The 26,798-nt window shown below is 41.8% G+C and overlaps 1 protein-coding gene and 1 long non-coding RNA gene across 8 annotated transcripts in view; one reads left to right on the forward strand and one right to left on the reverse strand.

Annotated features, from left to right (window-relative positions):
* The window catches only part of LRP5 (LDL receptor related protein 5), a 178,768-nt gene extending 171,498 nt beyond the window's left edge, over window positions 1-7,270 (forward strand). For all 7 annotated transcript variants that reach the window (XM_065838054.2, XM_065838052.2, XM_065838053.2 and 4 more), the window contains one exon: window positions 474-7,270. In XM_065838054.2, the coding sequence (XP_065694126.1) occupies window positions 474-735 (262 nt within the window). In that variant the 3' untranslated portion in view covers window positions 736-7,270. The remainder of the gene's footprint in view (window positions 1-473) is intronic.
* LOC139828093 (uncharacterized) overlaps window positions 1-26,798 on the reverse strand; it is a 40,634-nt gene that overhangs the window by 5,198 nt on the left and 8,638 nt on the right. The window lies entirely within an intron of this gene.

Here is a 26,798-nt window from a genome sequence, read left to right on the forward strand (position 1 = left end):
ATGGCTTTGTGTTTAGTTTGGCACTACAGGTTTTAGCACCTTTAAGTACAATGTTACTGAGTAATAATGCAATATATATAGACTATATTGATATGTAACAGTCACTAAGCATCCTGTATGGAGAAGGCTGGTGTTTTGTGTTCAGTTCCTCAAGCTTATCTTAAAACTCTTTGATGAGTCAACCTATTTGTTAGTGACTGGGCTAAATGGTCATGGTGGCCTCCTGTGGATGGTCAGGGGCTGGAAGAATGCACTGCTGACTGAGCGTAGTTGTACCATTTAAATTTAACACAGTTCAGGTGTACTTCTCGGGTTCCTAAGAAAACTTGAGTTAAGGTTCACATAATATTAATGGACAGGCATCCTGACAGAGCACATAGAGCTTGTTCATTTTCAATCTCTTTCTTTCTTTCTTCCTTTTTTTCACCAGATTGCAACTAATGCATGTGTCCTTTTTTTTTTTTTTTTTTTAGATCATACCTTATACGAGGGATAGCTCCACCCACAACCCCATGCAGCACAGATGTTTGTGACAGTGACTATACTACTAGTCGATGGAAAGCCAACAAATACTATATAGATTTAAATTCTGACTCAGACCCTTATCCCCCTCCACCCACTCCTCGTAGTCAGTACTTGTCAGCAGAAGAAAGTTGCCCTCCATCTCCTGCCACGGAACGAAGCTATTTTCACCTCTATCCTCCTCCACCCTCTCCTTGTACGGACTCCTCATGACCTCAGCAGAAGGAACTTTTTCTGTAAATATTTTAAAATATGAACAGATTTTAAATATATATTTTATGATTTAATTAGGGTGGGAATTTAAAAAAATAAAATGTGAATAAAAATGAGTGGGAGGGATGGGGGATGGAGCTGTGAAAAATTGTACAGAGGAAGGATATTTATAAAATTGATTTTTTTAACTTAATTTCCATTTTTTTGTGCCATGTTTGCCTTTTTGAAGTCATGAAAATGACTCAGTCTCCAAAGGATTTGGGGAAGCAATGCAGAGAATAAAACCACATTTAAATAAAATTGTCAGTATCTGCTTGGGAGATACACACCACTGGGAGAAAACATGCAAAGATCACGACCCTCAGATGCCCCTGTTTGCAAGTGAGCTGAATGCTTCCCAGCAGAACTTGTATGTTGAGGCTTGTATTTCAAACTTCCTCCTCGATTTGCTTAGCATTGAACTGCAAAAACACTTATTTTGGCCAAACCTCCCAGCTTAACTAGGCCCACAGGCATCATACCCTACCTCATGTCACTACACATGTCCAGTTCTGGAACTTAGCTTGGTTTAGCTCCAATCATTTCCCCACTGCACTGGGTGAATGGTAGCAAAGCAGTTGTATTGATCTGTGGGTGAAAGCAAGGAACAAGTTTGAAGTGGTATTTAAGCTAACAGAAATGCCTCAGAAAGTGCAGATTGGGTCAGACTCACCATTTTAACAGTGATGAAACCAAGTTCCTTCATCCACCACGAGGATGTCAGGTATTGATGGTGGTCTGGGAAGAGGCTGGGAAGTCAACCACTTCTCAAAGCACAGTTCTCTTTTTCCCAGCAGTCCAGTAATTCACTGTGCCTGGTCTCTGAGGTATTTATCTGTGTTGACTTGATCAGAGAATTGCTTCATATCTAGTGTTCATTTTCCAAAGTGGAATGATATGGTCACTTGTATTCATTTAAATGAGGAAAGTTGTTTGGTGTTTAATTGGTGTTTCTAGAAAATGGTATCTGCATATCTCAAAACTTAAACACCTCCCATTCAAACAGTTTAGCCATATATCTTAAAAAATTGCCACAGCATTAGTTTAGGTTTAGAAATAGACAGAAAAAGCACAGGGGAGGAAGGAGTGGACACAAATATTACTTTTAATTGTGTTGAAATAAAAAACATGAACTCACATACAAACTGCTGTAACCTAAGGATATCATGATCAGTAAAGTGCTCATGTTCCCAGACTCCTACCAAAAAAACCCTTTGGGATTGGGGAGCTAGGATCAGTCCCTTTCAAAATACAGAATTTTTGTGTTGACTGCTCTCTTGCTGTAAGAAAAGGGATTGAGTATTGTATAGCACTTTATAAATTCAGCTCTAGTAACAAAAATATGAGTGCTTACTTGTGACATCTAAGGGAAGTTCTGAATATGCAAAGTCATACCTGTTCTTCAGCAAATGTGTTGGGCCTTTGACAGCTTTAATATTGTTTGTAACAATGAAAACTTTTTCTCATTTGAACTTAAATTATAGTTACTTTTGCATCTTTTAGCAGATTATTTAAGAGCACAGCAGAGGAACCTTGTAACTCCAGGAGAGGGGTCTTTGTGGTGATGGTGGAGGGGCTAGGACCACACTGTCCAGATCCATTTTGTGTTTTCAGATTTATTAGTCCAGATTTGTTCTTCTTATCTACATTGTTCAAGGATAGGGTTTGTGCTGTCATGGGTGTGTTATTAAAACTCTTAAAAGTAGCTTTTACTATAATACTTTCATGTCTAAATTTTCACTTGAGAGACTTAGCACAAAAAATGTGCCCACCATTTTTCATGGAGAAGAATTCAGAATTGGAGAATACAACTTTGGAATTTAAGAATGGGTTCTTTCACCATACCCTATCAACATTATTCATTCTGTATTATGCCAAGTGGGATAGTGTTGTAGTTTGTTACTCTCAGATTGACTTGGCAAATCTCTGAACAGGTGTTAATGATTTGGTGAAACAAAGCAATTCTCTTGTGATCATGTTTCAGTGAACTAAAATAGGAATATAGATACCCAGGATATTTTATGGACCATGTTAATCATATAAAGGGGTACTTGTTCTGCATTACAGCAGTTGGTAGTCCAATTTCATATCATTTGTAATTTTGTGCATGATAACTATTCACCATTTACAATTAATTCATTAGTATAGCTTTTGCTATAGTTCTAGCTTAGAGACATACTACATTAATTTTCTTGTATTCCTGTGGTGACACTGAATGCAAAACTACATTGATTTTTTTTTTTTTCATAAAAACATCAATCTTTTTAAAGAACCACAACTACGATGATCTTAACAACTTTGTCTGAAGACTTGTATCCTATTGCAAAATTTGGAGTTGAGTCAGAGAAAATTAGCATAAACTATCTCAAGAGTCAAATTCTTTTGGACCTTAGGTATTCAGAAGGAAGGAAGCACTTGCGAATGTGGTGAATTAAGAGTGTACATTTTAATTTCAGTTGGACATTCATAGCCTGATGTTTGCTGAAGAATTGCCTCCTCTGAGTCGCTTGAAGTTTGGTGATGAGAATCTAAGCCCCACAGTGCTCCATAATACTGACTTTAAAAGCCTCTTCTAAAAAGAGTTTGTATACAAGTTTAGCATCTTAACATTTAAATACTAAATATTATTTTTAATTACTGTATATACTTCTAAAGTTTTACATGGTGCTAGAAAAGACCAGAAGGGTCTCCTGAGGGACAGGAGCTACTTCTCTGCAGAAATATCCTCAGTGTGCTCGTAGTGGTTTCCATCCTGTGAACTTTGAGGCTAAAATGTAGAAAATAGGTGTTATTTTCTTCTAGATCAGGATGAGAGGAAGAGTTGCAGGGAATTGGTGAATGCATATGACAAGTTACGGTAGTTCAGGGCTGAATAGGAAATAAGTGGGATAAAGTTGTGTTTTGGTAAGGCTTAGGTGTAGCTTTAACAGTGCAAAAGCTTACTGTGAGAAAGCTGACAAGTACTATAAGGTTTCTCCCTTACAAACCTGCATGGGGATCCATGTGACTACCTGTGTGAGCTTGTGAGTACTTGAACCAGTGTTTTCAACTACTATTTTCCAAGCCCATTATAACTGCATATTATGACTTGAAACAGCTCAGGGTGTAATATAGAACTGTGCCTGGAGAGCAGCTAGTGATGGGCAAATGATATGGTTGATTCTGTGCTAGATTTTAAGGACAGATGTCCTAGCAGAGAGCAAATTACCTGCCTTCCAGTGCAGTTATGAAAGCAGCTACCTGTGTTCTCTTTTGTAGCATTTATCCTATTTGCAGGACAGATGCAGCAACAGTGTGTGAACTTTTAAGGTAAATGGACAAGTCATGATCTTTGACAGTGTAGTATTACTTAATTTCAACCAAAAGTTTTGTGTAAATTATAGCTAGACTTGTCAACAGCCACTGCACTTGGAAACTGGAATGGAGATAATGAATTTATTCATTATTGCTGAATGATTTTGAGGAAACTTCATTAGCAGTATCCCAGCTTTCTTACTGATTCAGTTTTCTTCTGTCTGGACAGATTGCTAAAGAGCACTTAGGCTAAGATTAAGCTAAATCTGTATGTATGACAAATAATGTTTTCTTTAGGATAGTGTCATAGTACAAAATGCCCCATGTCTAAAAATGAGACTGTCATTATTAGGATATTCTAAAGAGGAATGTGGTAATGAGTGGAAACAAGCTTCTACTTTTGGAACAATGAGTTTGTTTTTTCAGTAATAATCTTTGATCTCTCTGGTTTGCAATGGGTGCAAGCACTTTCCTAGAAGTTCTGGTTCTTTTCAAAGTAACAACAAAAGGGTCTCTTACTTCAATACCTGTTCCACACACCTAGGATGGGCCTTCTGGAAATCTACAGTCCTGTTTATCCTAGATCTTCTTTCCATCTGGTATCTAGAAGGTCATATGCTAGGACTCATCATTTTGTCCCCATTTTTATGCCAACTAGCGCCTCTTGGATTCTGAGACTTTTGGAATTCTAAAGTTCAGTGCACAGCAGATTTGGAAGCAGGAGCACTCAGTAATACGCCAGTCACCAGGATGTTCTTCCATTGCCTGCAGGGTCAGATCCCTTTGCTAGGGAGAACTGTGATACCCTTCTTCAGAGCCTCTGGAGTATGTTGTCCTACTTCACTAGTGTGATCAAACTTCACAAAAGTTGTGTGCCCTGTTTGCTACAAGAATTTTAAGAAGCAGATATTTTCTGATGTCATTCATTTTATTGGGGTATATGTTGAGTCAATTCAAATGAGTAGCTGTGCTTATAACTGTGATGCAAGTAATATCTATTAATGTCAGGAAATGAAAACAGAAGGCAAGCATGTTCCCAATAATTAATAACAGACAAGAGTGCCTGGCATGGAGCCCTGAATTAGAAGTAACATATTTGCTGTTACAGTGCTGAAGGACATTATTAAAATATCCATGTTGGACAGAGCGTTGGACAACCCACAATCAATGGTAGTTATTTACAAATCAGTTATTCACTTATTTCTATGCTTTTATTATTACTCCATTATGAATTATGAGTGCAGTCCTCACCATAAATGTGGTTTGTCTATAGAATGCTCAGGGAAGGCTGAATCCTGAGAGGTGTCTGCCGATTCTGTTGCTGTTCTCTTATGTGTAGCAACACTTTCTGTTCATCATTAAACATAAAAAGCCCCTTTCTTCCCCTATTGTAAGTTTAGCTGAACAGCTTAAGGTATTTACCACGTATTAAAAGAAATACATAGATATTTTCAATCCTGTCATGTCTTCTAGCTCTCCTTCCTGAGAACACTTCCTCTAGATTTTGTAAAGGGTATTTTTCTTTAATTTGTTTATTTTGAGGTTGGCTAACTATGCTGTGGACCCTTTCACATAAGATTGTATTCCTTGGAGGGGTAAAGAGGAAGAATTTATTTTAAATAAATGGTAAGCCTGCTGATAGGAATAATGGAGACAAGTCTGATGGTACAAATGGCTTCTGCATTCCACAACAAAATCATTCAAAATGCCATGTCCTGACATATTGACAGTGCTCCCAGTCACTCATGACAGCAAGCTGTCACATCCTGGCTGTTCCCAGCATGAACCACAGCTCTTGTTGCAGCCCACCTCTGGAGTCAGGGGTGGATGGAATCCTGGTGGATGGAAGACCACAATGGCAATGCCTGAATGGGTCATTTTATATTGACAAAATATGGGCAGAGAATGTGCTTAGACTTATCAGAGGAGTATTGACAGCTGCAGTAAGTGACAAATTCACTGTCATTCACATAACTGAAAAGCAAGTACTCCCACTGGCACACTGGCACACTTTTCTCTAAATAACAATGATGCTACTCCTGTGATGGTGTTCCCTGGGTAGCTGTGTTTGACAAAGGGAGCAGTATTTTGGTTCGATTTGTACAGAAATCCTGCAGTGTGCAAGTAAGCATGGAAGTATTTTGGTTGCAACTACAAGTTACAGTTGTAAATGGAATTCATAAAACAAAATCTGTTGAAAACAGCCTTGCTGTTGTATGTGAAATTTGGAGGGCATCATGAACAAACTGTTACCTAATTGTATTGCAATTGCTGCTATTGTAAATGTACATGAATATAAAAAGAGTACCAAGAATTTTTATGATAAAACCCACACACAGTCTTTTTTTTAATTTATATTAAATTGTGTATTCTTCAAACAGCCTAATAATTACAGCTTTATATGTGTATCATTTTGTAGCATTTGTTACTGCAAAAGAAAACCAAACCAAATACTTCAGTGCCTTGAGTTTTTTAAACAGTTCAGCATATTAGCTGGGGGAAAAAAAGACCTTAAATCAAAAGCGCCCTGAGAATCATATGTAGATTGTACTCCACTTGTTTTTAACAAAACTTTGTATCATTGATGGGGTTCTCTTCAGTTAAAATACATATATCCACAAGTTGTGGAACTAACTGAAAGCTGACAGCTTCTGATTTTTTTTAGAGCATGCATGTCTTGAATTTGCAATATATTGGAATTTGTCTCAAATGCGTTATTTCAAGTGAACTTTGATTAATATCTTCATATCTATTTCAACAGAAATCTTGACACCTGTCAAAAATACATAACATTTAAAAAAAAAAAGAAGAAGAAAAACCAGCAACTGACAAACTGACACTTATGTATTTGGGGATTAAATTAATGCTATTTACAGATTGTCACTAGAATACTTTTCATTAGAACCATAAAATCTTTTTTGTGTTGCAGAAAGTCTTCACCGAGTATTTTTCCAAGCATGGCCTTCTAGCATACAAATGAACTTGATAATACTGTCTTAAGAAAAACTTCTTTGAGGCTTTCAGACCACTGTATGTTAAAAATTTTCTGGCCATGAAAATGCAATGTTTCTTTTTGTTAACAAAACCAAAGTCTTGTTTGAAGGAACTGGTATTTTATCTAAATATCTGTACAGATAGCAGACTCTCCATTTGTACTGTAGATTATGTGGATTTTTGTTTTATAATAAATACTTTTAAAATATTTGGTTAGCAGCCCTTTTTATGAGCGAAGCTGTTTCATCATCTACAGTAGACACAACCAGCCAGCGTCACAATTCTTTTACATACTGTTTAAGATAAGGATAGTGTTACTGTCTCTTTGATTTTAATTTCAAATGTACAATAACAGCAAGAGCAAGGAGGTTAGGAGGTTGGTTGGAAAATTGGTTGCCTTTAGAACTAAAATTGTTAGCTAGTTATAGAGCTTACCACATATTTGTCAGCATCATGACCTTATCAAAAACGTTACACTCCCTAGGAATAATCCCTTGTGTTTTGACTAGACCAGATCAGACTTGTTTTTTTTTTTTTAATTATAGTGAGCATACTTGGAAACTAGTTCCATTGAGTCTAGTTTGGTCTTGCTTTCCACGGTCAGTATTGGTGGTCTTAGATTTGTGAAATTTACCATCTTAACCTAAAAGTCAAAATAACCTTTAATCGAGATATCTTTTCTCCTGCATGCTGGTTAGATGAGACTCAGAATGAAGTTTTTCTGACCAGTCATCAGCAGTCCTTGTGATGTCCAATTCCCTTTCTTCGGATTTTGCCAGGGTAGGAGAAAAATATACAAACTCAGAAACTTGCTTCTGTTTCGTACGAAGTTGTTTCAGGTTTTGTATTGTTCTGAACCAGAAAACATCAAAAACTTTTTCCTCTTAGCCACATTACCCTTGCTAATAATGCTTAATATAAGTGGACCATGGACCAGCCATGTGACAACTGCCTAACTCTAGTGACTTATTCCATTGCTATGATTGATATATTTTTAGTTTGAGGGAAAAAAAAAAAAAAAATCTGGCCTTCTGGTGCTGTGCACAGCCTGGAGCAGGCCATTCATCATCCTGTTGTGTTAGAAAAGTTGAACCAAATTATCCAGAAGAACAGAAAGCTTTTCAAGAACTTGTATGGTGTGAAGCAGAGCAGCACCACTCTTCTTTCCAGAACTCTCGGCTGTAGCTGGGCTTTCTCAACTGAGAAGATGCACAAGGTCTTCATCTTTTGGAGCAGACCCTCACTGACACAGCAGCTGATTGTAGGAGGAGTTTGGCACATACATCTCACACAAAGAATACAGATTTCTGCATGACGTACCAATCATTCCTGCTCCTCCAATGCCTTTATGACAGATGTTTCAAGGTCTCTTTTTAAACTGGAGGAGACAGTATTTTCTTTTTGCTCCAGAAAATCTTGCTCAGCTGTATGGCTGGATCTTTGTAGTGTTTCTTAGACTTCCACAGCTTACAGATGCTTTAATCTGCTAATCGGGAGATACAACTCTGTTATGCCATTTGTCCCAATGGACTCTGTGTATGTTCCCAGGACCAATCCTGTGCTCACAGGGAAGGATGCCTAATTCTAAATCCACTTTTTTTATAAAATTGCTCCAGCTGTTATTGTCCACTGCAGAGCAGATCCAGGTGTTTGGCTGATTCAGTGCAGCATCTCTGTGGATTCACTAGGAAGTGGCTAAAGCCATAAAAATGCATTCTGCCAGACCATGGGTGACCCACAGCTACGCTGAGAAAAAGCCCAGTCTCAAACTATGCAGTTATCTGGATCTCCATCCATGCTTTGACAGCCCCAAAGCAACTAGGAGTGAAATGCTCCTAAACAGAGCAGTGTTGAAGCTATCCGTTATAGACCAGAAAGAAAATAATTAAGCATAAAGTAACACTGGACACATGCTGCCAAAAAGCCCATGTGTGGTTGTGAGGGGAAGAAAGTTCATCATGTGAAACTATTGTTATTTAGGACAGGCATTTCTCAACCTGAACACACTAATCCTGTCCCTTACAGGAAGGCTGACAAGGGATCCTGGCAGAGAGGTGAGCATTTCATGGGCTCTAGAGCTTCCTCCGTACCCCTTTACTCCACAGTTCTGGCAGGTGTATCCAGGAAATACAGAAGTATAAAGTTAGGGGAGAGGTGTATAAGCATTCAGAGCACCTGTTTGTCACACAGTTCTACACATGGATGAGGAGCAAGTTGAGAGTCTATGGGTGAGAATTAAGGGGCAGGCTGGCAGGGGTGATACTGTTGTGGGTGTCTATTACAGGCCACCAGATCAGGGTGAAGAAGTTGATGAAGCCTTCTACAGGCAGCTGAGAGCAGCCTCGCAATTACAGGCCCTGGTTGTCATGGGGGATTTCACTACCCTGAGGAAGTCAGGATAATGGAGGAGCCTGCCTTGTTGGATAAGGACTGGGTTAGGGAGCAATTGGGCAATCTGGACATCCATAAATCCATGGGTCCAGATGGGACGCACCCGCGGGTGCTGAGGGAGCTGGCTGAGGTCATTGCTGGACCACTCTCCATCATCTTTGACAAGTCTTGGGAAATGGGAGAGGTGCCTGAGGACTGGAGAAAAGCAAATGTCACTCCAGTCTTCAAAAAGGGCAAGAAGGAGGATCCGGATAAGTACAGACCTGTCAACCTAACCTCCATCCCTGGGAAAGTGATGGAACAACTCATCCTTGGTGCCATCTGTCGAGGGTTAAGATTGCGGGGTGACAATCAAACCCTGGCAGATGTATTGTTAACCTCCTCTCCCCCCCACTTCCCCCTTTTGCCCCTCCCTCTCCCCCCTTCCCACTCAGGACAGGCGATCGGGAGGGAAAGAAGGACAGAGAGAAGAGAGTTGGAAAAGTTAAAGATGTTTTACTAATGTTACTAATAAGAATAGATAAAATAATACAAAATATACAAAACCAATCTTGTAAGTCTCAGCAACTGCAGAGCCAGCACCCAAAGGCCTGGATTAGACTCTGTAACCAACCGGAACTGGATTCAGTCTGTCACTAGGCCTCAGTTCGCAGGGACGACCAGCAAGGTCCTCTCCTAATGTCAGCCATGAGGAAAAAAGGGACGAGATCCTTGTGATCTCCCACTTTTATATAAAGTATTCACGTGAATGGAATGTTATACACCGTTGGTCAGTCTCTCGATCACCAGTTTCTTGTTGCCCCTCTCGTGAGATGTCCATCCGTGCTTATCAATAAGTTTGCATTCCATTGCTAGGTTTAACCAAAACATGTGTCGGGTTCTCCAGGAAAATGCAGCTAATATGAAGGCTTTAGCTGACAGGCAAATTCACTAAAAGAGAAACTTGTTTTTAACAAAACCAGGACACCATCTCAAGGAATATTAAGGATAAGGGGGTCATTAGGGGCAGTCAACATGGCTTCACCAAGGGAAAGTCATGCTTGACCAACCTCATCGCTTTTTGTGAGGACATAACAAGGTGGATAGATGATGGCAGGGCGATGGATGTGGTCTGCCTTGACTTCAGTAAAGCACTTGACGCAGTCTCCCACAGCATCCTTACAGCTAAACTGAAGGAGTGCGGTCTGGACAATTGAGTAGTGAGGTGGACTGTGAACCGGCTGAAGGAAAGAAGCCAGAGAGTTGTGGTCAATGGGACAGAGTCCAGTTGGAGGCCAGTATCTAGTGGTGTGCCTCAAGGGTCAGTACTGGAGCTGGTATTATTCAATATATTCATCAATGATTTGGACAAGGGAATAGAGTGTACTATCAGCAATTTTGCTGATGGCACCAAGCTGGGAGGAGTGGCTGACACGCCAGAAGGCTGTGCTGCCATCCAGCGGGACCTGGACAGGCTGGAGAGTTGAGCGGGGAAAAATTTAATGAAATATAACAAGGGTAAGTGTAGAGTATTGCATCTGGGCAGGAACAACCCCAGGTTCCAGTATAAGTTGGGGAATGACCTATTAGAGAGCAGTGTAGGGGAAAGGGACCTGGGGGTCCTGGTGGACAGCAGGATGACCATGAGCCAGCACTGTGCCCTTGTGGCCAAGAAGGTCAATGGCATCCTGGGATGTATTAGGAGGGGGGTGGTTAGTAGGTCGAGAGAGGTTCTCCTGCCCCTCTACTCTGCCCTGGTGAGACCAGTTCTGGGCCCCTCAGTTCCAGAAGGACAGGGAACAAAGGGCAGGGCAAAAAAGATGACTAAGGGAGTGGAGCATCTCCTGTATGAGGAAAGGCTGAGGGAGCTGGGTCTCTTTAGTTTGGAGAAGAGGAGACTGAGGGGTGACCTTATTAATGTTTACAGATATATAAAGGGTGAGTGTCATGAGGATGGATATTGGAGCTATAAAGGACTCAGCATTCCGATTCAATGTGAATCACACAAAGCCATTTATTACAGAAACAAGCCTCCTTATATACGCCACTATTCTCTAATCACGCGTCCACACTCCAAGCATGGATTCGCTAAATGAGTATCACGAGCAGTCCACACGCTGGAGCCCCACGACTCACGCCACGCTGAGGCCCTGTTAATGAAGAAACGCCCCTCTTTCTCACAGCAGATTCTGTTCTCAGCTTCTCGAAGTGGCCTTGAGATTCCTTTGGGCCTGACTAATTCAACAACATATCTCCATCTAACGAAACCCCTCCACAGATGGAGACAAGCTCTTCTCGGTGACAACCAGTGATAAGATAAGGGGTAATGGGTTCAAACTGGAACACAAGAGGTTCCACTTAAATTTGAGAAGAAACTTCTTCAGGGTGAGGGTGAGAGAACACTGGAACAGACTGCCCAGGGGGGTTGTGGAGTCTCCTACTCTGTAGACATTCAAAACCCGTATGGACACATTCCTATGTAACCTCATCTGGGTGTTACTGCTCCGGTAGGGGGATTGGACTAGATGATCTCTTGAGGTCCCTTCCAATCCCTAACATTCTGTGATTCTGTGATTTCCTGGAGAACGTTTCCCGTATTCGTTGACATACAGCGTTCATCTCCCAGGTAGAATAAACAGGGCTAGGGAAAGTTCAAAGTTTGAAAATCCAAAATGTAGAAAGTGTACTGCTGTATCTGTACAGTACACTTAAAGTGGAAGCTAGACTGAATGGGAGCTCCCCTTTACTAGTAGGCATGCTTAGAGAATAAGACCTGAAAAATGAGGAAATGGTGATGAAACTGAGGAATATGTGCATTCTGTAGCCTACTCTAGAAACTTGGGCCTTGTGAGAAACAGTGTTCACTGCGACAAGTATTTTTTCCCTTTTTATAATTTGGTGTCCTTTTTTCCCACCTACAACTAAGGCTAAATTTTGTGAATTGAGCACTTGATTCCAGTTCATTTACAGATCCTGCTGAATTTCTAGACAAGCAGCCAACAAAGTAATGCTTAGAATCCCTGGGACCACTATTTTCAATCTTTATCCAGAAGTGCTGCTCAGAGATCAGGCATTGTAAAGACAGCAAGAGATGTAGGGACAAAAGCTTCTCAGTCTTATAACAAAAGATTGTATTTCATTGCCGTAACTTCAGTAACACGGTTGCAGTTAAGGCTATGGGGCAGGAATACTTGAAGAGGCATAGGATGGCTTTCCATCTTGCTCACAAAACAAAGAAGAAGACAGGTGTCAAAGGGACAGTATCTTTTCTTCCAATTTTGCTAAAATGTTACTTTTTTCTGGCTAAAGAAAAATAAGTGAAAATAATTTTTAAAGGAATTTTCACTTCCTTCACGTGTTCTGTGTCATTCAAAGTTGTTTCAAACTCTTTGAATTACTTCTTTTGAAGATGGATTAGTGATTTTTTTTTTATTGGAGTGGCATGTTCTTTCTCATGTTCTTAAATAAATCACTTTTGGTTTTAGAAACCATATTAGAAATCAAATTCTATGTCTTAAGATTTACAACCAGACAGGATTATTCTGTGCTACTTGCTCTGCAGAAGTGATATTCTGTAGCCTGTAATCCGGTAATGCAAGAGATCAGACAATTCATACTTCCTTATCACATGTGCCAACAGAAACACAGAAACATCAGTCTTCCAAAAAATCAATATTTGGTGTCTAGAAAGACCAAAATTTTCAGTATTACCAACAACTTGTTGCATTTAAGTGAAGCTGTTTAGTTACAATCACCTTAAATTGTATATAACAGCTAGCGTCTTGCCTTACTGGTCCACTTTCTGTCTTTATTACAAAGCCAGTGTCTGTCTGTGATGTTTCCACAAATGTATGTGAAATGACATTGAAACTCAATGTGTATGGTAGTCTTTGACAGGGTAACACTGAGTTCTCAGTATTAAACATCACAGGTTTCCCAAAGGTCTTAGTGCATCTCCGATTTAATAGAAAATAGATTAATGATTTATAAGAATAATTAGTTCTGTTAGTTTGTAACTAAAGTAAGGGAGAACTGACTGTAGAACAAAGCATAGGGAGAAGACCTAAATCAAAAAGAATAATGAAAAACCCTGGATGTCCATAAGATAGGTTCCTCAAAGACCAGTCAGGTAAGTCAACAGGCTAGAGAGAGCAGACAGTTCCCCAAGATATGCAAATAACTTCCATCTGAGATCAAAGACTGCAGTTATGGCAGCATTGTTCTGCTAAAACAGACATAACTTCTTCCATTTCAAAGACTGGGATCACACAGCCAAAATATTCATTGAAATCTGCTTACAAGCAGAGATCAACACCCTCCATGCTACAACCTCTTTCCAGATGGTTGTAGACAGCAATAAGATCTCCCCTCAGCCTCCTTTTCTCCAGGCTAAACAGCCCCAGTTCCCTCGACCACTCCTCATAAGACTTGTGCTCCAGGACCCTCAACAGCTTCATCACCCTCCTCTGCACTCTCTCCAGTACATCAATTAACTTCCTTGTGATGAGAGGTCCAAAACTGAACACAGTATTCAAGGTAGGGCCTCAACCGTGCTGAATACAGTGGCACAATCACTTCTCTAGTCCTGCTGACCACACTATTCCTGATACAAACCAGGATGCTATTGGCCTTTTTAGCCACCTGGGCACACAGCTGGTTCATAATCAGCTGGCTGTCAATCAACATCCCCAGATCCTTTTCTGCCAGGCAGCTTTCCAGCCACTCTGCCCTGAGCCTGTAGCGATGTCTGGGGTTGTTGTGACCCAAGTGCAGGACCTGGCACTCGGCCTTGTTAAACCTCATACAATTGGCCTCAGACCAATGATCCAGCCGGTCCAGATTCCTCTGTATGGCCTTCTCACCCTCCAGCAGGTCAACACTCCCACCCAATTTGGTGTCATCTGCAAATTTACTAAGAGTGCACTCAATCCCTTCATCCAGATAATTGATAAAGACATTCAACAGAACTGGCCCCAATACTGAGCGCTGGGGAATGCCACTCGTGACCAGCCGCCAACTGGATTTCGCTCCGTTCACAACAACTCTTTGGGCATGGCCCTCTAACCAGTTCTTTATCCATCGAAGAGTACATCCATCCAGGCCATGAGCTTCCAGCTTCTCCAGGAGGATGCTGTGGGATACGGAGTCAAAGGCTTTGCTGAAGTCTAAGTGTACAATATCCACTGCCTTTCCCTCATCTACTAGGCAGGTCATTTAGGTCATTAGGGATGACTCGTGACTCTTAATGCCTTTCTTGCAGAACTACTGGGCATTTTTTCTTGCTGTTTCACTAGATCTGGCATTTACAGGGAGACAACCATGTACAAAAATATAAACACTTTAGACTTTAGCACTAACCAAAGCCACAAGGTGGCACAGTTGCCTGCTGTGAAGTGTTGCTCACCAAACTTCATTTCCAAAAAACAGAGCTCCAGAACTGCTCTTTTCAACAGGTATTTACCCTCTCTCTTCCACTTGTGCTAGGTTTCATAGAGTAAACACTGAAGGTGGGTGTAACTTTTCTGAGAGTGATATTTTTTATTATAGAATAAGGCCCTACCATGGAAATAATTACATGACAATAAAGATTTTGCTGCTATTGTTGATTTTCCTCACCCCTAGGAAATCTGTAATGGTAAAATCCCCCCTTTTTTCTGGTAGAAGCAGCGATTCTGCTAGGCAGCTTTATCTGTGTAGCCATAGTATCAATTCGTTTGGTGCCTGACTTCAGCTTGAATATCATAAGACCAATGCAGGTGTTTAAAACTATGTTAGTCTCCCTCTTGCATTTTCTTCTTTAGAGGGAAAGATAGAAGGTATGGAAATCCAGAGATGACAATCAGAAGAAGGCAAATGCCCAGAGGGATCAAAGGGTCTTTTGGAAAAAAAGAGGCCGCCCCATTTTCCCTTGTTTGCAGGGACACCTGCATGGGACAGGGACATGTGGAAGAATTAGAACTGCGAGGAAGAAGTGGCACAACCAACCATAAGGTAAGTGCAGACACTTGTAGCTACTTTTGTTTGCAGACTGCGTGCGGTTTGACAGCACATGGAAATAATTTATCTCATGCATACTGTTTTTCCGCTTATTACTAACAGGAAATATGCTAGTGCCTGACCTGCCCATGGACAGCCCATGCTTTGCTGTTCACTGCCAACAGAAAGACACCCAACGATGAAGTGTCTCATGACTAGTGCTTGATGTTTAAACAGTTCTGACAACTGATTCTTCGGTATTGTTGAAAACAGGTATCTATCTGTCCATACAAATATATATACACATTTGCTTCCTAGCCCTTTCTGTACTGTCTTTTTGAGGTTACATATATATTTAATACATCTCTACATACATCTCTCTAGATATGTATTTATAATTTCTACATATGCTTAGATATCAGTGCTTGGGAATCCTGGGGAATTAACTAACTCTCCTTGACTCTGTCCAGCTTAAATGAACTGCTGCATATACCCAAACCCAAGCCAGATTCCCAGAAAGAAAACATACATTTATTCTCCTGACCATAACTTCTGTACTGTCCCTTTTTTAACCTTTGCTCCATGCCACAGGCTTAAATGGCTGTGCTGAGCCTCCTGTCTCCTGTGAAGGCTTCATGTATAGAGCAGATTGGGTCTGAGGGACACCAGTATGATTCTGTGCAGACTCAATGTTGCTGCAGGAGATGGCAGAGCTGGAGAGAGCCAGACTCAGGGCTGAGTGCTTGCAAATAGTATGCCCGAACAAAGCCTGCTCTAGACTATGTTGTTTATCGTGCAGGTGTGTAAGCCCAGAGTTTATTTCAAAAAGAATGAGGTCAAATTTCTGGATGTGCTTTGCTTCTTCTATCAAGAGGGTAGGGTTTGCTTTGAATGGCCTTTCTTTTTTTAGTTAATGAAATAACTGGAGATTTCCTCTTCCTTGCATGGGAAATCAGAAGCTTGAAATGTCTGTGAACTCAATACCCTATACACAATGGATATGGGGATGCAGCATCCAACTCGTTATTTAAATGTGGATGTAAGTGGGCATGTGGGACAGGTGAAGAGTAAAGTCAGCACCCTGAATTTTAGGAAAGCCAACTTCAAGCTAATCAAGCAAACAACTTCTTTGCCTCAGTCTTTACTGGCAAGCTCTTTTCCCACACCTCTCAAGTGGATGAACTACAAGATGGGGACTGGGGGAGCAGAGTCCCTCCCACTGTAAAGTGAAGATCAGGTTCATGATCACTTAAGGAACCTGAACATACATAAATCTATGAGACCTGATGAGATGCCTCCCAGAGTCCTGAGGGAATTGGCCAATGTAGTTTCCAAGCTGCTCTCCATGATACTTCAAAAGTCATGGCAGTCAGCTAAGTCCCTGGTGACTGGAAAAACAGAACATTACATCCATTTTTAAAAAAGGGTAAAAATGAAGACTCTGGAAACTACTGACCTGTCAGCCTCACATCTGTGCTCAGGAAGATCATGGAACAGATCCTCCTAGAAGCTATGTTAAGGGACATTGAGAACAGGGAGATGATTTGAGACAGGCAGCATGGCTTCACCATGGGCAAGTCCTGCCTGACCAACCTAGTGGCCTTCTATGATGGAGTAACTACATCAGTGGACAAAGGATGTTGTCTATCTGGACTTCTGTAAAGTCTTTGACGTGGTCTGTACAACATCCTTCTCTTTAAATTAGAGAGGTATGGATTTGATGGGTGGACTGTTTGGTGGATGAGGAACTGACTGGATGGTCACATTCAGAGAGTAGTGGTCAACGGCACACTGTCTGGATGGACATGTAGGAAACAATTACCTTGCAAATATAATAGGGCCAGGCAGGATCTCTAAGCAAAGCATATTTTAATAATAATTTTGCAAGATCAGGTGTTCTACCTAAAGATAGGCACACAAAATAGGGCAAAGAGCCTTTGTTTATATTGCCCCAAATCCCAGCCACAATTTCCCTCCCCTGTTCCCCATTGGCTGGGTACTTCAGGGTTTACAGACTACCTTACGCCTGCCTCAGTTTACAAATTTCATTAATCTAATCCGAAAAATGCCCTTTCCATTATCAATCAATTTAAAATACAGGTTCCTGGCTCTTTGGCTACTCTTCCCCCCTAGATCAACTTGCAAATACAGGTATCAGTATGCATTCCAGGATTAGTTTGAAGAGACTTTGTTTTACATTAAGGATTCATAGTCTGCTGTCTCCCAGTCCTCCCCATGCCCTGCTGGAGTCAGGCACCAGCTCCTTAGTTTTGAAAAAACAACATTTCTTCCTTAAACATTCCTTACAGACACTGGTAATTAGTGGTGTCCCTCAGGGCTCTGTACTGGGACCAGTGCTGTTTGATATCTCCATCAATGACATAAACACTGGAATTGAGTGCAAGGCTCAGCGAGTTTTCAGATGACACCAAGTTGAGTGGTGCAGTTGACATGCCTGAGAGGTAGGATGCTATCCAGAGGGACCTGGACAAGAGGGAGAAGGAGACCCACATGAACTTCATGAGGTTCAACAAGGTCCTGCACCTGGGTCAGGGCAACTCCCGGTATCAATACAGGATGGGGGATGAAGGGATTGAGAGCAGCCCTGCAGAGAAGGACTAAAGGCACTGGTGGATGAAAGACTGGATATGAGCCAGTAACATGCACTTGCAGCCCAGAAGGCCAATTGTGTCTTGGGCAGCATCAAAAGGAGTGTGGTCAGCAGGTCGAAAGAGGTGTTTCTGCCCCTCTACTCTGCCCTGGTCAGATCACACCTGGAGTACGGCACCCAGCTCTGGAGCGTTCAGTACAGGAAAGACATGGATCTGTTGAAGAGGGTCGAGAGGAGGATCACAAAACTGATCAGAGTGCTGGAACACCTCTCCTGTGAGTACAGGTTGAGAGAGTTTGGGTTGTTCAGCCTGGAGAAGAGAAGGCTTCAGGGAGACCTTATTGTCACCTGTCAGTACTTAAAAGGGGCCTATAATACAGATATGGACATACTTTATAGGAAGGCCTGTTACGACTGGGCACGATGGATAATGGTTTTAAACCAGAAGAGGGGAGATTCAGGCTAGACACGACAAAGACTTTTTTTTTTTATAATGAGGATGGTAAACTACTGGAACTCTTTGCCCAGAGAGGTGGTAGATGCCCCATCCCTGGAAACATTCAAGGCCAGGCTGGATGGGGGTCTGAGCAACATGTTCTAGTTGAAGATGTCCCTGCTCATTGCAGCGGGGTTGGACTAGGTGACCTTTGAAGGTCCATTCCAACACTAACTATTCTGTGATTCTATGGTATGTGCAAACATGAGGACTGCCCATCAAGAGGATTAGGCTCCTAAGAAGTGTGATTACAAGTAACTGTACAGGTAGTTCCCCATCTCTGAGACAGGAACTGTCTTGCAAAGACCTCTTCACCTACTTGGACAATGCTGTTAAATCTTTTTTTTTGTTAGGAAAGAGGCACAGGCATAACATGGATTGCCATATCCAGGCTGAACAGAGCTTGAGCTAACCTTGGGATGGATTAAGACAAATAACACCATGTGAGTAGTAGTTTTCCAGCCCCTGCTTGATATTTTCATGAATAAATATCTCCAAACTAAACTCATCTCACTAAGGACTTGCCTTGTAACAAATGTTAAACACTTGCCCTGCGCCCCACTATTTCTATCTCCCCCACCTTTGAGTGGCGGAAGAACACACAGGTCGACTCAATATGAGTGATACAGCATAGTTTGATTTATTAGCCCAAATAGCATATACTTATATAGTTCACGATAATTATGCATACCTGTCACTTACTAATTGGCTTAAGCTCTAACAGTACATTTGCATGGTCCTCCTACTTGCAGCTACTAGCTATGCTTATTCTACATTGTAGTGCTCTTGAAAGCTGTTTGTGAAATTCTGCCAAGGTCTCAGTGACCTTGCTGATTTTACTGAAACAGTCAGGGCTTCCCACTGCAGCCTAGTCTTGCTACTTATGCTAAGGCCTTCAGAACAGGCTTCTGCTCGTACAACTGTCCCTTATTTTTAAGCCATTCTCCAACACCCACCCACTCTCAACTCTGGGATTTAGGTAGCTAATTTGATCCCTTGTGCTTGAGGTTTTAATCTGACAGCTTCTTTTCCAAGAATAATTTGCCTATTGGTGTGAAAGAAACAGGAGGACAAGAGTTTTGCAATGTCCTGCACTAAAGATTTCTAAAGAGTACCTGATAACCATTCTGTGATACCCTCAAACAAATAAAAAACCCTCACCCTTGTGCCTTCTGCAGCATTTGAAATATTTGAGAAGTTTCTCAATAACGTCCAGGCTACTTTAAAAATCTGTGGAAGTTAAGAAATATTCTGTTTCCTGAACAAATTGTAGAAAGCAATAAGAGTCAATTTTTTTTCTACCTGAAAAGTCTTTTGTGTTGAAGTGAGTCATACCTCTCATCCTTTGATAATAATGTGGTGTCAGGAACAGCTAGTATCTGTTGGAGGCTGCTTCTATATCAATCATAAGTTGTCTTCAAATTTATTTTTTCTGAATAAATTAGAAACTCTCAATACTTACTGAATGACTCTACTCTGACCTGGCTGGAGAAATCCACCTACCTCTCTATATCTCATCTCGCTGCTATTCCCAGTTCTCTTGACCTGCTGCCCCCAAAGCATGGTACACGTATGCAAACATGAGGAGGGCTGGTCAAAGGGATTAGGTTCCGAAGAAGTGTACGAGGCTGCATTTAACTGTGCATGTAGTTCCAACATCTGAAATGGGGAATGCCTTGCAGAGACCTCTTGACCTGATTTGGTGATGCTGTTTAAACCTTTTTATGTTAAGAGGGACATAGGCACACCAAGGACAACAACCTCAGAAGTATTTGAAAGTACCTGTCTTCCAAGGACTCACAAAGGTATCAATAGAAGTTGGTACTTAGCCTTGAGAATCTAGGCCTAAATAATATGCCTAAAGCTGCTGAAAAAAAAAAAAAAAAGGTGGAAATAAGCTCATATATGTCCAAGTCTTGTACATGGTTGATAATTTCTGCTTTTCTTGGGTTTGTAGATTTTGAAAGTTGTGGGTTTTTTAGTTTCACTATTTTTTTTTCAGTAGTCTTTCCTTGCATGTGACTCTATATATGTATATGCAGGTAAAAATACTTTTTTTGGTTTTTTTAATCAGACAATCTTAATAGATGTGAATGGTGTGTTAGAGGAGCTGTGTGCATTTGGAGGATTTATGTCAGGCTTCCAAGGCTCAGTTTTATTCCTTGTTGAATTATTTGGCTTTGTTTGTGCATTGATCTAGTGTCAATTTTCAAATTCCCTGCCTCAGGCAGAAACAGGTGACCTACTTTCCAGCCCTGGACATCTGCTAACTGTAGCCCATCCATCCCCCTGTCCTTTAACCCCTTCTTCCCTCCCTCCATCTCTGCAGAGCATCTGCCATCTCCCAGCCCTTCAAGGGAGGTGTGGCTGGTCCTGCAGACTGCTTTAGGACTGGGGGGACACCTCTGTAGCAACAGGTAGATAATCCAGGAGGCAGTGTTGAAGTGAGGGTGCATACATGATATCAAAGAAGGTTGTAGCTCTGTCTATGTGCCACAGAAGATCACCCCAGTAGTGTCCACAAAGTCATTTGGACTCAGGTACCAGGTGGAAAGTCCCAGTGCACCTTGCCTCCCCCTCATATGCTGGTGACCTAGCCAGGCCTCCTGCAGTTGGCCCTGCAGTGTTGCTACATAAGTTTCCAAGAGGATCTGGATCCAGCCTGTCAGCATCTATCAGTCCCTTGTAGGCCTGGCTCAGCAGGGAGCAGTGGTGGGACTGGGATGAAGAGATGGGAGCCCCAGGACACATCTGGCTTCCCACCAAATGGGGAGAGCACCACAGGGAGCTCCTCACTGCTCCTTCCATCCTTCACCACATAGGCCCCTGCACCGAGGCTGCTGCCTGTTAGGAGAGGTGGTGGGGAACAGGAGGGAACATTGGCTGCAGCCTGAGAACAAGGGAAAAGCTCTCCTTGCCTAGTTCAGATAAGCCCCCAGACCCTGAGACAGTCTCCACTTGAGTGGAGGTTCCTGGGCCCAGCACTGAGAGAGACTTTTGCTTTCCCACAAACTTCCTAGATACTCTCTCCTTATGCTGAACAGGAATTCTGTGCTTGCTCAGCAGCACCCATGGATAGTAGTTAAATATTCATCCTACTTCTCATTAATAGAATAGAATACTTCAGTTGGATGGGGACTACAATGACCATGTAGTTCAACTGCCTGACCACTTCAGGGCTGACCAAAAATTAAAGCATGTTATGAATTTTCTTCATTCAGAATTTTCCCTTTTACAGAGGCACTGTTTCCTCCTAGGGGCCTTCTCTGCTATGAGTGTTCTTACAAAGCAGCCCTTGAGTGTCACCTTGCAGTCAGCTTCAACAGTTTGTTCTGTCCCTGCTAGCCCCTTCCCTGTCCTATGTCAGAAACCCTCACCAGCAGGAAGCAGTAGTGTTTGCTTGCATTGCAGCTTTTTCAGGCAGTGCCAATAATGTGCCTTGGCTCTGAATTGTATGGTGGTAGACTGTAAGGCTGTCCAGGCTCTGGCCTTGCTGCTCCATGGCATCTGCATATTTATAGGTCAAGAGTGTAGCAGGATGATCATTTCACGGTGGTGGAGACCAGACTCTAACCTATGGTGTGCAGGTCCTTTGATTGGTTTTGCAATACAAATGTGTTTTTAGTTTGGTTAATATATATGCACTGGCTTTATTGACTATACAGTGTCTTCCTTTTGACAAACAGCAGATGGCATGTTTAGATCAAGAATGTAAGTGCTCTGTCTCAAGGCTGGGGGGCAGGGGAAGATGCCCAGGGATTCAGAAAGAAATAACACAGTAGAGATGCCCTTTCACTAACTTTCCATCATAGCCTTAAACTGCCAATGAAAAGGTCAATTCTGGCTGGGGAGTCCTGCTTCCTCTAGGTAGTCATGGTTGAATAGGAGGGGAAGGGTAGCATTTTTAGAGTTAGGTTATGGTTGGACTCCATGATCCTGAGGGTAACTTCAAAAGTGATTCTATTATTTCCCCTTACAGCAGCCTGGATGAAGGCACTCAGGCACCTGATCTTATGGGATGAAGTGAGAACATGCCCATTTTGCCATTGGACTTTTCTCATGCCGATGCACTGCAGGTGCTTTCTAGACCTTTGGTGAGGTTTGATGGTGACAGCCCAAACAATGCACAGAAGGAAACAACAACAGGGGACAGGAGTAGACAATGGGCTCTAATTATGTGTTGTCATTTAGACACGATTGGCCTTCTGGGCCGCAAGTGCACGTTGCTGGCTCATATCCAGTCTTTCATCCACCTGTACCTTTAGTCCTTCTCTGCAGGGCTGCTCTCAATCCCTTCATCCCCCATCCTGTGTTGATACCGGGAGTTGCCCTGATCCAGGTGCAGGACCTTGTTGAACCTCATGAGGTTCACGTGGGTCTCCTTCTCCCTCTTGTCCAGGTCCCTCTGGATAGCATCCTACCTCTCAGGCATGTCAACTGCACCACTCAACTTGGTGTCATCTGAAAACTTGCTGAGCCTTGCACTCAACTCCAGTGTTTGTGTCATTGATAGAGATACTAAACAGCACTGGTCCCAGTACAGAACCCTGAGGGACACCACTAATTACCAGCGTCCATCCAGACATTGTGCCATTGATCACTACTCTCTGGATGTGACCATCCAGTCAGTTCCTCATTCACCAAACAGTCCACCCATCAAATCTATACCTCTCCAATTTAAAGAGAAGGATGTTGTGGTAGACCATGTCAAAGACTTCACAGAAGTCCAGATAGACAACATCCATAGCCTTTCCTTTGTCCACTGATGTAGTTAATGCATCATAGAAGGCTAATAAGTTGGTCAGGCAGGACTTGCTCATGGTGAAGCCGTGCTGGCTGTCTTGAACATATGTGTCATGCTATGAGGGCAGTCAGTTAGGAGAGATAGGAAGAGATGGTAGCTGAGATAAAGAAACCATCTTCATTCTCCTAAAAGTACTGTAAAGGTAACTTCTCCACCTTAATGTGCTCATTTAATCAGCTACCAAAAGATGGGCTAACTTATCATAGCAGTCCCTTCTGGCCTTCAAACACGGAAATACCTTATCCTCCTTCTCTGTTCCTTCTTACCCAGTGGAACAAGGGGTTAAAACCAGAATTTGGCTCTGTATTTCAAGGTTGCAGTACTTAAACTCTGTACAAGTTTCCATCTTGACCAATTTGGGGGATGACACACCCTTTTCTGTGGTGGAATTGAATTGGAAGAAAGAGAAGTGAGAAGAAGGCTTAAAGCAAAAATAAATTGCAATTGCTGCTTACGACATGCACCTGATTGGATGACTATTCCTCATGTTCTCACAAGCTTGCCTCTGTGACCCAGCCTGTTTCTGTCATCACTTCCAGTCTTGGGCTAGTTTCACAGAAATGTGAACTCAGTAGTTATCAGGCAGCTATATCTTGGCTTGTTGGGAAATGACACATGATATTCACTTTGCACACTTGGAAAGCATTTTAATTTTTCTAGAAGTACCACGAAGGTATTTCTCTAACTTGTTTTTCCACTGTGCTAGTTTAATCAGCTTAGCTATTAAAAGAGAACATGGGTTTAGGACTATCATTAGCCTAGAGCAGTCATGTGGTTATGCTGATAATTAGCACTGCTGCTGAACTCAGTGTTACTGGTTTTTTTAGATAAGTAAAGGGATAACAAAAACATACCTGACACATCTAAAGAAGAAAAAAAAAAAAAAACTTTCTCTCCCCAAATCTGTGTTACCAATTATTTGTTTAGCAGCTTTCTTCCCTTTTTCCTCTTCTGTGATATTAGTATCTATATCCAAAGCATTTAACTGCTTGAAATGGGATTAAGACACTCCAGTCTAAAATTGCAATCCTCCTGCTCAGCTGTTCTGTAAGCTTTAAGTTATCAAAAAATCCCTGTGAGGGCCAAGCAGCTCACATCTGAATGACAATGCAGAAACTCTGCCTTGCTTGGCCTGAGTCCCCAGAAGTTCAGTTCAGTTGGCATCCCAAGTCCTAGGCAGGCTTCCAAGATACTGGACTCTTCAAAACTCAGAGTCTTTGGTTATATTTTATTTTGAAGAGCAGCCATAGGGAAAAGAAATGGAGATGGGTGCTCCTCATATAAAACAGTCTAGGGGTGGGGTGTCACCAGTGGCCACATCAGCCTCACGGTCGCCTTCAAAGGGCCAAATGTAATTTTAGGACTGTACAGGTGTAACTGGTCCTACATAAACATATAAACACAGTCCTGGTCCAGTGCCTAGCCCACTTAATGAAGCTGCAGGGTGAAAAGCTCCTGTTCCCTTCTTTGCCCATGGGAACTTCGACCTGCACCTCTCAAGGTTACAAGCTCTCCTGGTGCCACCCTTCTGTCAGGCCAGTAGGACCCGCAGAAGATGAGTGCTGCATAGTCCCGTCAAATACAACTTCTCTGTGTCTGCTCTGAGCACTGCAAACATATTTTGCCTAGTGAGTGTTTAATGGTAATTGAACTGAGTTCTGCTAACCTTTATCCCTAGACTTGAGATTTAGCCTCAAATATTTGTTGGAAAGTATACTTCATTATTTCTCCTGCTTACAGGACAACATATTTTATTGTCACAGTTGAGATAGACAAATGACATAGACCAAGTTCTTCCAGGATGAAAGTAGTAGATGCCATTTATTGCCACAAGTGCGTTTTTATACAGTTTTACCAATTCATGTATCTCTTCACTATTGGTTACAAGTTACAGCAGTAACATCTCATTGGCTATTTTTGCTATCATCAATGTTACTCTTTTACTCCCTTCTCTCTCACGGGTACATCCTTAACATCTCTGGACACTTGGTTACTCCCATCTTTCTCATGGGTAGGGCTTAATATCTTCAAGGCTGATTTCTGTTCCCATGCCCTCTGTCAGGCAATCCACAGACCCACCATAGTCCCACATTTTATTATTAGAGCAGAATTTGTTTCTTATGTTACTAATTGATGTAACTAGGTCTTCCTCTGTTCCCCATGATTTCTAATTAACAGTATCATGTTTGGATTTGAGATAAACTATAAACATCCAACCCTTTTATCTGGACAAAAACCCCACAGGTCATTGCTCAAGGGAAGCCATCCCACATACACAGGGTCAGTGGTAACACCAGGGAGCAATGTTCAGGATCATTTGGCTTCCAATTCTACACCCATTTTATGATGTAATAAGGTACAGGAGTTTCCAACAAACTACATCAAGTTGCTTTGTGCTGCACAAACGGCTTTTGATCATGGTCTACCCAGTATATCATTGTTTCCTCTGCTCTTTTAGAAAATGAATGTGAAGAAATCACAAGAAGTACTCAGCTAAGTAACTATGTTTCCTAGCTGTGCAAAACATGCAAGGAAGACCATATATATACATACATACACATAACACAGGATGGAAACACATAGATACATCAGAGAGCTCAAAACATTTAAAAGGACCATATACTACTCATGTGGCAATAGGACAGAATCAAATCTGAGAGAAGGTTCCTCAAAGCTCTTCACTACAGTCACATTCACCATTTCTACAACATTGTGGAGCCCTTAAACTTACTAGATAAAGGAAATCATGGCTTCTAGTCCTCTGAGGATTTTCTACGAGGGCATAAGACACCCTTATACTTGCAGGCTTTTGTCAATGGCAATGTAATTGCTGTTCATCTGACTGCAGTTGGAGAAGTGAAGGAAACACAAGTTTGAACCGCCCTTTAGCTCCCAGTATAAGGGTTTCTTGCCTCTGCAGAGATGACAGCCCAGCTGTAGAGTTCCGTAGTTTCTTCTGTATTCTTCTTTGCTACTGAACTTTTAATTTGCTTCCTTCCAAGACAGACTGCTCTACAGAACCTTTGATACTAAAACAGGGATGTGTTTCTACTGATAAACTTGTGAATCTATTTACTCTTTCCTACTAAAGCAAGCCCCTTCATCACTGCAATGCTTTCTTTGGAGAGAAGGCTAGCACCAAATTTCCCCCCACCATGTGCAATAAATTCCTCTTGATGACTTCACAGCACAGAATCTGCCTCAAACTCACTTATCTTTTTAATAAATATCAGCTGCCAGCTTCACTAGTCCTTCAGTGATTTCCAGCTTTTCTGTTTGCAAAACCTCCCAGAGAGAGGACACACATTCCTACTAATTTCATACAAGCAACAATCTTGTCCAATCACATCCCAGACCCAAGGAACCTATAATTCCTGTAGGTTATTTCCTTTTTAGCTTCCCTCTACACACCTTAGTAGTCTCTTTATAAGCAGGCCTCCCTGTCTCAGGAATCTCCTCACTGCTGCTCACTTACTTGC

Source organism: Patagioenas fasciata, chromosome 5 (assembly GCF_037038585.1).
Source record: "Patagioenas fasciata isolate bPatFas1 chromosome 5, bPatFas1.hap1, whole genome shotgun sequence".
In the NCBI taxonomy this organism is placed as follows: Eukaryota; Metazoa; Chordata; class Aves; order Columbiformes; family Columbidae; genus Patagioenas; species Patagioenas fasciata.